This window comes from Alosa alosa, chromosome 3 (assembly GCF_017589495.1).
Source record: "Alosa alosa isolate M-15738 ecotype Scorff River chromosome 3, AALO_Geno_1.1, whole genome shotgun sequence".
Taxonomy (NCBI): Eukaryota; Metazoa; Chordata; class Actinopteri; order Clupeiformes; family Clupeidae; genus Alosa; species Alosa alosa.
The window spans coordinates 30672812-30687561 of NC_063191.1; the positions used below are offsets into that span (position 1 = coordinate 30672812).

At 40.6% G+C, this 14750-nt stretch overlaps 1 protein-coding gene across 3 annotated transcripts in view; it reads right to left on the reverse strand.

Annotated features, from left to right (window-relative positions):
* The window catches only part of mzt2b (mitotic spindle organizing protein 2B), a 41045-nt gene that overhangs the window by 24594 nt on the left and 1701 nt on the right, over window positions 1–14750 (reverse strand). For 2 of the 3 annotated variants that reach the window (XM_048238636.1, XM_048238635.1), the window contains exon 2: window positions 1160–1352. The exons of the other annotated variant lie outside the window; for it this stretch is intronic. In XM_048238636.1, coding sequence (XP_048094593.1) covers window positions 1160–1344 — 185 coding nt within the window. In that variant the 5' untranslated portion in view covers window positions 1345–1352. The remainder of the gene's footprint in view (window positions 1–1159; window positions 1353–14750) is intronic. 3 annotated transcript variants of the gene reach the window in all.

The window sequence follows — 14750 nt, forward strand, 5'->3', positions numbered from 1 at the left end:
AGATGCTGCTGCATGATCATCCTAATTAAATATTTTTAATATTCCGGGACAGTCAAGGTTAAGATTTAAGCATGAACTATTTTAAAACTGTTTTGTTAAACTATTCAACCACATGCACCTCGCGCACTCACACACACGATGGCATCCTCTTTGTGACAGTTCCCTTAACAGTTCTCCTCTGCTAATTGATCAAATGCATTCCCTATTATCCGAGTAACAAATGCTGAATCGGTCTTTTAACTATTCTACCTTGTGTCACTTATGTTTTCTTTTTTAAGTATTATGTACTTTAGTTCTTAAACTCATTTTAAACTATTGCCCTTTGATGCTTTTATTTACGATCACTCTTTGCTTTTGTTAAATCATATTGAATGACTTGCATTGAGGGCCCTATTTTCCGACCTGGCACATGGCGGAAAACGGATTATTATCCCAGCGCAAAGTTTATTCTTATCTTGCACGTCTATTTTTAAAGTGATTAGGCGAGAGAGAGAGGCAACTCCTCTGCAGGATAAACATTTTTTATTCAGTCTTTCGAACATTATTGGGGTAAGTGTTGCTTTTTTCAGGCTATGCTTTCGATGGTAACCTATTTTCAGTCAATAGTGAAAGTAACTGTGTATAACTGTTTTGTCGTTGACTATGAGACCACGGTGAAGTTTCATTTTGTCAATGAGTTCAAATAATAGACGAGTTCAAATGCATGTAGGCTATACTCTGTTTTAGTTAGGTTTTAGTAAAGCATGGTTTAGTGGAATACCTGTTCCATATGGTCTCGCGTGCAAGCAGATTTCTTCAAATGCGCCGCTGACTATCAAAATACCGATGCACTGTTTGAAGTTGCGCTGCGTGCTGTTAAAGGGAATGACAGATGTCATTCTCATTGGTTTAAATTATGTTACGCCCAAAACACACCCATGACTGATTAAGAAACCTAGGCCCACCTTCTTGCGTCATGACAGGGCCCTGAATGAGTTTGAAATGTCCTATATAAATAAACTTGGCTTTATTTTACTGTTAATAGTAATGTCATTTTGAGAGAAAACATTTGCTTCGTAGATAATTAACTGCATGTTTTCAACAACATGTAATCTGTATTGCACTGTTACTTTGCATTTTATGCCAATGAGGCTAATCTAGTGACTCAAATTTTACTTACTTAAAGACTTCCTGGTCTAAAATAATTCCAGCAGCCTGAGTCAGCTCAAAGACTTCAAACTCTTCTGCACTGAGGATCTTCTTCTTTTTGTTGCTATATTTCTGCACATTCCCAGAAACTGTGACACCCAAAGCAGAGGAATCCGAGGTCATTAGCACTGTGGTAGGCTGCATTGAGAATGACATGTCACAATCTGAAAAGAGAAGAAAAAGGTTAAAAAAGAGCAACTTGCAGGTAAAAAAACACTTTTAACTAGTGTTTTTAACGTCCTAAGACATATTCATTTATTTCCTTATTTGTTTGTTTATTAAGGGTTGTTACACTTTGATAATTTAATATTGTCTGTGGTTGTGTTGTTCTGCTATGTTGCATGCGGTCTTGTGGTGTGTTCTCTGTCTCTGCTCTTTCCTGTCAGCAGGCAATTAAAGGAGAATTTTGGTGATTTTTTAATTAGATCTCCGTTTCTCGAGAATGTTTCGGTACGAAAAATAAATATTTAAATAATTAAAAAAATAATTACGTTTTTACCTAGCTCGAGTTGCTGCAGCCAATAGTTAAAGGAGCCAGGCAGAATAAAGCGCTACACCGTGGGGGCATTAACATGGGGACTCATTGGTGGAGTGTGCTCCCATTGGCTGGAAGTCAATAACAATAAGGCTGTGGATAAGAGCCTAGCTGCCCTCTTCGCTAGAGACTTTTCCCTCTCCTGCTTCAGAAGTGGTTAACTGTTGTTGTTACTTGTTTTGTTGTGCTTGGTTTACTTTACCATTACCTTTATAATAACTTTTCTGTTATTGGTTTATAGCCTTGTATCTTTTTGTTAGAAGCTTTGTAGGGAGGCTGGGTGCTGTTTTATTTTAACCTTATTGTTCTCTTCTGTTTTTGGTTAGTTAGGGAGTGAGGATGGTTTATCTTGCTAATTTTTTTTTTAGTTAAATTAATCTCTCTCCTAAACATTAGACTTAGTTGGTGTATTAGTGGACTTGATCAAGCAAGCCCACTATTGTTCTTCATTAAGTTTATTTAAGGGATTATGTACTCTGCTGCATGTTGGGGTTCTGTTCGCCCTATATTCGCCCAACATTATTACACTAGCAACCACGTTATTTAGCATAGAAACCACAATATGTACCTTAGCAACGCCCTTGGAACCATCTTAAGAACCTTAGCAACAACCTAGCAACCACCACTAAAATGTGACCCTAGTAACCACCATAGTAACCAACATGATTACCCTAGCAACCACCATGGCAACTGTGCTATTTAGCATAGCAACCACCAGTATCATAACAACACTCTAGCAACCATCTACATTTCCCTAGCAACCACCACTAAAATGTGACCCTAGCAACCACCATAGCAACCAACATAATTACCCTAGCAACCACCATAGCAACCATGTTATTTTGCATAGCAACCATCATATATAACCTAGCAATGCCCTAGCAGCAACCATTACCAACCACCACTATAATGTAACCCTAGCAGCCACCATAGCACCAACATGATTACCCTAGCAACCACCATGGCAACACATTGTTTTGCATAGCAACCACAATATGTACATGTTACGTCCCTCCACTACCTGTGGTGGTGCTGTTTCCTCTTTCAATGTTTGGCTGCTCGACAGTATGTTTTGATTTCTGATTGTGTGCAGGTGTGACCTGTAACGACTGGGCGGAGCCATACCCTTTAAAACCCTAGGCACCCCGTGCAGTCAATGGAGACCTGTTATTGGTCTTCCTGCTGTCCTCCCATTCTGTTGTAGCTCATCTCCCATTTTCTGTTTTTGTAATTTAAATTTGTTTAATAAATCACCCTAGACAAACGAGCCCAATTGACATTTTTCAACCATCTTAATTACCCTAGCAACAACCTAGCAAACACCTCTAGAATGTCAACCTAGCAACCACCATAGCAACCAATATGATCACCCTAGCAACCACCATAGCCACTGTGTTATTTTGCATAGCAACCACCATATGTACCCTAAAAAACACCCTAGCAACCACCCTAACACACCATGAGTGGCGCATGTAGATGCAGCGACTCCTTGCTTCTCCTGAACGTGCAGTGTTTTTTTGTTGTTAAAATGTGTTTTTCGGAATGTTTATCGCATGAAACTCGTCCGGAGCATGTACAGCCGACAGCAACTGTTGCGAATCTGGAAGGAAAACAGCATTATCGATGTTTTGGACATAAAACAGAGGCGGCTGGCTGAACTGGGAATGCTTAAGCCTGCCTACCACAACATCGGACCCGTCCATAAAGCGGTGTGCCAGGACAAGGAAGAGAGGCAAAGCGAGCTGGCGTCGAACAAGGCTAGCAGCCAACCCAACTCGCCCAGCAATACCATCCATATTCCTGGCAAACGTAAGATCACTGGACAATAAGATGGGCGACGATCGATTGCTAAGATCAGCAAACAAGACAAGTGAGTAACTGCTTTCGCGTGACTGTTATCACTGAATCATGGCTCAACGATAACATCCCGACTCTGCTATACACCTGGAGCAGCTAACGTGCTATCGAGCTGACCGAGCCCTAGCAGACAAAAAAACGTGGTGGAGGAGTTTATGTTTTACACCACGATGCTTGGTGCCGGCGCTTCGGTAGTACACAGACACTGCTCTCCACTGGCGGAGTTTATGATAATTAAGTGCCGACCCTTCTACCTCCCCAGGAATTCACCAGCGATTCTGCTGGTCGCGGTGTACATCCCCCCCAGCAACAAAAACAGTGACAGGAGCATGGCACTGAATGAGCTGTATCGGGCCGTCAGTGAACAACAAAGTGAACACCGGATGCCTTCACAATCATCGCTGGAGACTTCAATCACGCCAATCTCAAAACTGTACTACCAAAATTTCACCAACATGTAAACTTCCCAACAAGAGGACAAAACACCCTGGACCTTGTTTACACCACACAGAAAGAAGCCTACAAAGCCAAACCCCTCCCCCACATCGGGCAATCAGACCACATTAGCATCCTGCTGCTGCCCCGATACAGACAAAGAGCAAAAGTCACCAAACCGGTTCTGAAGGAGGTGAGAATGTGGCCGGAGGGGGCCGTCTCACAACTTCAGGACTGCTTTGAAACAACAGACTGGGATATCTTCAAAACAGCTGCCACCCACAACAACCACATTGACATTGAGGAATACACAGACACTGTGACCTCCTACATCACCAAATGCATCGATGATGTTACAGAAATAAAACACATCACCACTCGGGCCAACCAGAAGCCATGGCTGACAGGAGACGTCCACAGACTGCTGAGGGCCAGAGACAAAGCCTTCAGAGCTGGAGATGTAGCTGGCCTAAGAACAGCGAGGGCTAACCTGTCCCAGGGCATCAGGAAGGCAAAAAAGGATTACACAGACAAAATAACTACACACTTCAAAGACAGAGATGCACAGAGCCTATGGCAGGGCATACAGGCCATCACTGACTACAAGCCTGCGCCACGGAGCTGTGAGAACAACACCTCTCTGCTAAATGACCTGAACAGTTTTTTCGCCCGTTTTGAAGCACAAAATGACACTCAACCACAGAAAAAGGACTGTGCAGAAGAGCTGAAGGATGTTTTTACAGACATTTTCAACACCTCTCTGGAGCAAGCAGTCATCCCATCACTTTTCAAAACTGCCACCATCATACCCGTGCCAAAGAAATCATCACCATCATGCTTCAATGACTACCGTCCCGTAGCACTCACGCCCATAATCATGAAGTGCTTCAACGGCTAGTCATGTCACACATCAAAGCCACCCTACCCCCACCCTGGACCCCTTCCAGTTTGCATACCGAGCCAAACGATCCACGGAGGATGCAATCTGCTCTGCCCTCCATCCAGCCCTCACCCACTTAGACAATAAAGACTCATATGTGAGAATGCTGTTCATAGACTTTAGTTCAGCATTCAATACCATAATACCACAACAACTCATCAGCAAACTGGACAAGCTAGGATTCAGTACCTCCCTCTGCAACTGGCTGCTGGACTTCCTGTTGCAGAGACCACAAGCAGTAATGCGTCGGGGACAACACCTCAAGCACTCTGACCCTGAGCACGGGGGCCCCCCTCAAGGGTGTGTGCTCAGCCCCCCTGCTCTTCACACTGCTAACACATGACTGTACAACCACTCACAGCTCCAACCATCTGGTGAAGTTTGCGGACGACACAACACTGGTGGGCCTCATCACTAAGGGCGATGAGGCTCACTACAGAGAAGTAGACCTGCTGGCTAAACAACCTCCTGCTAAATGTCAGCAAGACCAAGGAGATTGTTGTCAACTTTCAGAGAGGCCACAAACAACTGCCACCACTGTCCATCGGCCGGAGATGCTGTGGAGAGAGTGAGCAGCACAACATTTCTGGGGTGCACATCAGCTGACGACCTCTCCTGGACCACCAACACAGCATCACTGGCTAAGAAAACCCAGCAGCGCCTCTACTTCTTTGCGCAAATTGAAGAAGGCAAGTGCCACACCTCCCGTCCATGACTACATTCTACAGAGGGACCATCGAGAGCATCGTCTCCAGCAGCATCACAGTGTGGGGCGGAAGCTGCACAGATCAGAACAGGAAGACCCTCCAGCGCACTGTTAACACAGCTAAGAGGATCATTGGAGCACCACTCCCCTCCCTGCAGGACATTTACACCACCGCCTCACCCAAGCACTAATGATTGTCAAGGATACAACCCACCCTGCACACGAACTGTTCAGCCTCCTGCCCTCTGGAAAGAGGTACAGGAGCCTCCTCTCCCACCACCAGACTGGCAAGTAGCTTCATCCACCAAGCAATCAGGATGCTGAACACTCTACCCACTCTCCCATCACTGACAGCCCCCCACCCACCAGCCAGCCAGGAACCTAGGAAACTAGGATCCTGTCTACCCTAAACCCCCAACACCCCCCCCTGTGGAACTGCACTGTGACTGCGCAGCCCCTAACGTGTTGCTGCTTCACATCAAGCCTGATATACTTGAAATTACTACATACTGCATATCTATGTAAATATACAGGTCACACAAGCACAAGTTTAAACTTCATGTAACTGTTAAGACTATATAAATATACAACACAACTACCTCTATTTTTTTTTTTATATATGTCCTATATTTCTATTTTTGATACATACATGTTCTATATTTCAGTCTCGCACTTTAATTTAATGTTTATTGTCTATGGCTATGTCTATAGTATGTCTATGTCTGTATTTAAAGTATGTCTATGTCTGCATGGGAAAGTAAGAAACGAAATTTCAATTATTTGTATGACCAGTGCATGTAAAGAAATTGACAATAAAAGCCGACTTGACTTGACTTGACTAATTGCCCTAGCAACACCATAGCAACCATGCTAATGAACCTAGCAACCACCACTATAATGTGACCCTAACACCACAGCAACCAGCATGATTACCCTAGCAACCAGCATAGCAACCGCGTTATTTATGCGTTTTGTCTTATTGGATGTTCCGTTAATGCAGATAACTTTTGACCCGTGTGAACGATTTTCAAAAATGAGGTACTGTTGCAATCCTTTTGGCGAACTGCACCTGATCAAACCCACTCTTGCAGTTCCTCGGAGATGGCATTCTAGTTATTATTATTCCCGTTCACCCACTTTTTGCTACTGGTCCAAGATCTCGACACGGATGGTGATGGTTAGCACCTGTGAAGTGTTTTATTCTGAAGACAGCCTATGGTGTAGCCTACTATCTATGGAAATGTAGGCTAAATACTTATTATACAAATATCTACAGTCATCCAATACGAATTACCAGAGATAGGCTATTAAGGAAAAAGTGCAACATTTAAGCATGGCAAGAATATATTTTTACCGGAACAGTTTTTTTTTTTTTTCTCGTAAAATTTGGGCTTGTGGACATTAATCACGTCATTCCTATCTTCTGTCCCTGTTTCAAGTTAACTTGAGTGTCATTTGATTATATAATCACAACAAATACTAAGAAATTAAAACAGAATAGGCTTACTCCTGTCTATATGGCAAAATAAACTGTTTTGATCTATTAGGCCAGGGGCCAACAACAACAATAATAATAATAATAATAATAATAATAATAATAATACATCATGCTGATACTGTCTTTCCCAAATACAATGTAGCCTACAGGTGTGCATGACCTTTTATAAGTCCAGTTGCAATTGATGAGCTGTGATTAACTGCCCTACTTGTGATTGTTTTTAGAGATTTTTTATTGCAACATATCTCATGTCAGGCTATTCTGTCTGATAAGCCATGCTGATGCTACACTCTAAAATAACTAGCCCTCATCACCTCACACATGAAACATAAAAAGGTTAATGCAGAAAAATGAATGCAATGTTAATGAGAAACTCTGATATTTGGGAATGGAAAAATAAATCGCTAATGGACAAAGTAATTGTTAGATTAATCGAAAAAAAAAATTCGTTAGATTAGTCGAGTAATCGAAAAATTAATCGTTAGGGACAGCTTTATGACCTACTTGACCATTTAAGCGCCTGCATTAGTTACTTTCTCTTGAGGAAAAAGACAAAAGTTGGATCTGATACTTTTAAGTTGGCTACATGCAATGTAGCATACTATTGTAGCAAAAAGTACATTTTAGAAATTTACAAGTTACTACTCCAGAGTGTCATTTTTTGCCAAAAAATATGGTTTCGTTGAGAGGAATATTCAAATAAAATGGTACACATTTACACTGGAATTTGGTGCAGTTGTCTATGCCATGTCAATCCATAGTTGAACAGTTCCACAGTAACAAAATAAGATGTCAGGCTGAGAGTTACCTATTATAGTCATAAGACATATGGGGACTGTTTGGACAAAAAATGTTTTAGACTATGGTGTCAAATCCAATGTTTTTGTGTTGAATTGATAATGCTTTAGAATAACATGTGCTTATTAGGTATTAACAGTGCATAAGAAGCAGTTAACAATTCATTAACTGTTGTTATCCTTTAATAACATTAACTAACTGTTAACATGCAGCTTGTAAGTGTTATTAAGCAGCCTTTTAAGTTACTTACAAGCATATTTGTTAAAGGACCAGTATGTATGAAATAATGGAAAATAAATTGTAACCATTCCAAAAATTATCACCATATGTTGTCAGAGAGTAAGGAAACACGATGAATTGAAGTAATGGCTTATTTGACAACATTACTATAACCCGTAAAACCCTGTAAAACCTGTGAAAAAAAATGAGCTACGGGGCGGAATCTCTTGGAATTTTCGTTTATGTTTTGAACCATTTAATTCTAGAATAGCGTATTAATAATGGGCTGACGTGTTCTCCTATTTGGGTTGCCAGCGAAGGCCAACTGTCAACAGCTGTCAGTTGTAGTCATGAACGAGTAGGCCTAGCCTACGAGAGGCAGGCAAATTTCCAAAATTAAAACAAGAAACCAATGAAGTGAACATCAGAGGAGCTTTTAGCTTGATTTAACTGTGAGAAATGCACCTTCAACAGTCCCTCCAGGATTTCGCGAGGATTTTTTGAGATTGTTGTGATCTAAAATGCCTGATTTCGCGACAACTTTTGTAAAAAAATTGCAATGGAAGTTGCGGTGTTTTTAGCTGTTTGTTTTTTTTTTAAATTGCGAGAGGAAGTGAAAATTGCAAAAATAGTTGCGATTTAATTAAGGGTAATTAAGGTTAGTAAGACCAAACTTACACTGACCATCTTGATGCTTATTAAAAAGGATAAGTAAAGGTAAATAGCAAGGGTTACAGAAAATCAAAGTAGGCCTACTTTGACTGGGGTAATTCCCAAAACAGTATAACCTTTCGTAGAACTGTCCAAAAAAGACAGCCCCCTAATCATGTCATATGTTTCAATACATGCATATTGTAGCCTACTCAAAAATGTCAGTAAACCAAGTAGGCCTTAATTAACTTCCTTTGTCTTTCATAGCCTAGGCAGGTTAGCAACACCAGGTTGAGAGATGCAAGTAAAGCAGATCATTAACGTTAGCATTCTATTCATTGCAGTGGTCCCCAAACTTTTACTTCCGAGGGCCAGCTTACTATGCCTGGCTCTAAGAGAGGGCCAGAGACTCGGAGTATATCAGTAACCATAAATAGCTTAGTGCTGTGAACAACAGCAGTCTACCTTAGTCGAATATTCCATTACATTTAATCTATAGGCTATTGCAATTTAATACCATTGTTAGCTGTGTTTATATTGCCATCATGCCATATCAGTGTAAAACGTAACTCAAATTAAATAATACTAATAAAAAGACTTTTGCATTCCCAAAAGTATATTTTATTAAAAATGGGTGAACTCTGAACTCTGAAAATGTAAAGTTCTCAAACTATGAGAATTTTATAAAGCGCTGAAGTGGTCTGAAATGACCACCATTCTAACTTTCACTCACCTGAACTTGTGACCTCTTTGTAGGCCTATGAACATTCGAACGAGTGAATACAAAATAGAAATAATTATCCCAGAAAGTCCCAGAAATATGACTTGAATAGAAGTTAGTTAGTTATTAACAATTAATTGATAAACTTTTACAATACTTTGAGCACTGATGCAGTCAGCATAGGCCTCTTACGTTGTTTGCAGGTAGGCCTACATTTCATTCAGTTTTTGATGGCAAACGTGAAACAGCGCCAAAATAACCACCAGTGGACAAAAAGAGTATTACATGTGTACTGTTAAGACTCGCCATTGAGAATTAATGGGGGAAATTGCGGAGGTTATAGGGCTCATAGGACAGTGTGGGGAGTCGCAATGAGAATGACAGTAGGCCTAGTCCGAGCTGCGCAAATTCTCTCCACTCGTCGCGAGTGCAAGGCAGATCTGGCCATGCTGCTCGCAACAGGAGCAGAGGTGGTGACACGGGGCAGGAGAGCCATTAGGCCATGCATAGTCTATCACAAGATGATGGGAATGCCGGCCCTGTATGGATAGGATATGGATATGGATAGTCGTTATCTCTACAGCAAAAGGCCTGCTACATAAAAAAAAAATTGTCAGCCATTTATTAGTAATGATTTACACTGTTGATTATCTATTTCCCTGACCATTTAGGACATATATGTGTTCTTTTTTGTGTGTTCATGTGCTTGTGATGTGTGTGTCTTTGTCAGCTAAGAAAAAAACTACAAAAAACATCAACAAAAACAACAAAAAGAAAACAAATACTAACATTGTCTCGTCTTGTCTCATCATCTCACTCCTGATCTGTGCCTTGCCGTGGCAAGTGAGCTTTTGAACTAAACAGGTCTTGTAGCAAAAGGTGCCTACCGCTACATGCATTTGGTTTGTTTCTGCCATTTATTAGTAATGATTTACATAGTTTGTTTACTACTTAGTATTTACCTGAGCATTCAGTATTGTGCAATATAGCATACAGAAGGTGAGGGACATTTTGGGGAGAAAGAAGTGGTGCATTTTATCATTCAAACATGCGACTTTTCATGAAAATTCTATAATCCAAGATGGCCGCCACCATATGACGTCATAATATGCAAATTAGATATAAACATTTAATCCCTACATAAACTTTGGGTCATCCTTAATATTTCTCTAATTTACAGAAAGTCTCTATCTCTTTTCACTTTTAAGATATAGCCTTTTGAAATGAAGATGTCAAAATCGAACCTCTGGCGCCTAAAGGGTTAATAGCAATTTAGCCTGCCGTCTTCTACGCAATGCTTATATGTGGCAACAACAGTCCTTCAACAATCGTTCAACAAGAAAACTATAACAATGTTTTGTTAAATGCACATGCAGAGGAGGAGCAGCAGGCTTGTTACGAGAGAGTAGGGCGGGGCAAGGAAAGGCTGCGTGCGTAAAAAGCGCAGCTCAATGAAAGGATTTTATCTTATCTTTAATTTAAATAGTACAACATAGAACATTAATGTGTGGCGGCCAGTTTTGATTTTGTGGCGCCCCGCCAGAGATTAGTCAATGTATGGGAAACACTGATATACATAAAGTACTTTGTAAATTTCCCTGTTTGACTTTTTTCTTGATTAGGGCCCATAGGGCAAAAAAAAAAAATGTAACTGTCAAAACCAGGTTCGATCCCCACAGCTCCTGGACAATTACAGGCTATATCTGAATATACAGAAATCCATTAATTATCATGGAATTGCCACCATAATCGACCTTCCACTATTATTTGTGATGGCCAACTCCTCTGCTACTGTAAAACACTCTGGTGCCTTTCCACCTACAGTAGTGTTCAAAGACACTTGTTAGCTGTAAAACAGAGGCCAAGTGAAGGCTATAAGTATACAATATAACTTGATATAACTTGCGATATTTAAATATTTAATGTTTTTCTCCATTCTACTTGCTGCTAGCATAGACTGTAGGGTTGGGGGTAAATGTATAATTATATAATAACAGAAATAATTGTATAATTTTCAACATAAACAATATAAAATATTATGTAGCCTAGGCTATCATATGGCCTGATGAAAGTGGACAGCTAAGAGACCTACTACTGACTAGGCCAGTGGTTCTTAAACTGGGGGTCTCCAAGTTTTAGAGGGGGTCGCGAAAATATTTGCAGTCTGGATTAAAGTCATTTTTCTAAAGGTTTTTAGTCAAAGGCTGCCATTGACATAATGCCTTTGGTGTTTACACAACCTACCTATGAGAGAAGACATTTTCTGCATTTGTTTACAATGCCCATCTCGGAACATTTTGAAACCAAATTCCGCCGATTACAGAGAAGGGGATCGCGAGACTTGGCCCATGTTTTTTGGGGGAAAATGCTTTTCCTTTTAGTCACCAATTAAGTGTAGCCTACCTCGCTCGACTCACTATCTTCAGCCATCACGACTTAGCTCCCACCTCAACACCTAAAACAACACACACCTAAACTGGTAGGGGACGGGCTTCTAGGGCAGCATGACAGCATCGGCTTGGTATGTTGACATTCAGAATGTGAATACACCATACACTATATGGCACGGCACAGAAAATGTATCAAAACTTATTGAAAATTAAGTAATCTTTGCGGTATGTCCATCGCAAGCGTTGATATCGCGATAACGATAGATTTTAGATATATCGTGCAGCCCTAATATAAACCTACCATTCTGAATAATGTAATTTATAATAATTTGTGTTTCATTTGCATCTGAAATGTTCACAGGATTAGGCATAGGCCTACATTAAATCAGTAAATAGGGGCTACTTAAACATTCAATTATCCTTATTAATCTATATGTACACTTCTGAATTGTGTTGCATCTGTAGGCCTTTTTATGAACTCAAAATAGGCAATTTAATTATTTCAACTCATTTCAGAAATTACGCAAGCTATTAATCCTCCGTAACACATATTTGAGGAACATGTGGAAATAAAACTTTACTTTTAGGCATTTAGGCTACCCGATCTGCAATACGTTGCCAACAGCCTTGCCTTGCTTTGTTTGCTGTGGACGTATTTGATTTTTGTCACAGAGTGGGTTTTAATTCCTTGTAACTTGTCATAATAATTGTGCATTCCTCATCCGTAAAATAAGGTGATCGCGTCATCATTAATAGTGGTGACTTGCGCTGCAACCCGCCCCTTTTATGTGAACGCGCACAACTCCAATTAGGTTATGGTTCAACAAATCAACTTCTTAATCAGCGTCGTAGTTCCAATTAACACCCCTTAAGATAACCAGGTTTTGTCAACCCCGGTTTAACAAAGTAACCGTGGGTTACATCTGGGTAGGTTAAGCTCCCTTGGTAGTACAGGTGGATATTGAGGGGTAAAGCTCTATAGCAGTGGTCCCCAAACTACGGCCCGTGGGCCGGATACGGCCCGCCACCTCATTTTGGGTGGCCCTCCAAAACATGTCGTGGTATATAGCATCCGGCCCGCACAGGAGTACGACATCGTCAAACTATAACCTCCGCAATTTCCCCATTCATTCTCTATGGCGAGTCTTAACAGTACACGTGCAATACTCTTTTTGTCCACTGGTGGTTGTTTTGGTGTTGTTTTGCGTTTGCCATCGAAAACGGAATAAAATGTGGGCCTACCTGCAAACAATGTAAGAAGCCTATGCTGACTGCATCAGTGCTCAAAATATTCTAAAAGTTTATCAATTAATTGTTAATAACTAACTAACTTCTATTCAAGTCATATTTCTGGGACTTTCTGGGATAATTATTTCTATTTTTTATTCACTTGTTCAAATGTTCATACAAAGAGTTCACAAAGTTCTCATCAGGTGAGTGAAAGTTAGAATGGTGGTCATTTCAGACCACTTCAGCACTTCATAAAATGTTCATAGTTTGAGAACTTTAAATTATTTGTAGGATATGCACAACTTGAGCTGTGTATGCAAAGACAGAGTTCAGAGTTCACACATTTTTAATAAAATATACTTTTGGGACTCCCTGCTAATACTTTTTTGAATGCAAAAGTATTTAAATTAGTATTATTTAATGTGAGCTACAGTACATTTTACACTGATATGGCATGATGGCAATATAAAAACAGCTAACAATGGTATTAAATTACAATAGCCTATGATTAAATGGAATGGAATATTCAACTTAGGTACCTCTGGCTCTCTCTTAGAGCCAGGCTTAGTGAGCTGGCCCTCGGAAGAAAAAGTTTGCTCTTTTGACCTCCATGCATTCTGAGCTCGCCCGAGCGCCCTCAAGTGGAATCTGAGGAGGAACTGCAACCAGTCCAGAAACCGGAAGTAACCAGACAGCGCCTCTTCCTATAAGACATTCTCTGGTACTATGCTATGAGGCGTACAATGTCACCGGCACATTTAAGTTTGCTGTCGAAACTGGTGAAATGCACCGAAGATTAACTGGTCACGTGGCACTGGCATTTTGAACCACACTTCGGAGCAGTTTTCTAAAACACGTCAACTTCTAAATGTCAGTTTTTCGACTGTTGCAACCCTATCGAATGTTTGTTTAATCGTGTAACCTTAAGTTGACGTTAACTGAACTAGGTAAATTGCTAGTTGGAATGTTTTCACGAAGAAACACCAAGAAAATCGGTGTTAGCCTATTAGCAAAAACTGTTAACCGCCATACAATTCACCCCTTGCATGTGACGTCACGTTTTGTTCGTGCCACAGCAAAATAGCCTAGTGGACGGCAAGAACACGAATCAAATCAATGGGTTGTAATGGGACATATCGCACAGCTAGGAGATTATAGTGAGATTTAACCGTAGTAATTTGCCCTTCCACGACTGTTGGCTTATTGTTTGGAATACAACAACATCCCATGTTCTTGCATAGATATATTTTGGTTTGTTTTCTTTGTGTTTCGGGAGTTTTTCAACCACAATTGCATGGTCAGTGTATGAAGCCAGAGAATGTCTAATAAGGGGAGAACTGCCACTCTCGGAAAACTTCCGGTTTCTGAACTGGTTGCAGTTCCTTCTGTGGTTCCACATGAGGGCGCTCGTCCACGAGTGCAGAATGCATGGAGGTCTATGGAGCTGTACCCCTCAAAATCCACTTTATTCGGGATATAATTTTTTTTCAAGTAATTTGAGTATTGTATTCGAAAGGGGAGGCAAAGAAAATACACTTGGTTGAGTATTATATTTTTTAAAGTCACTTAATTGTTCTTAAAA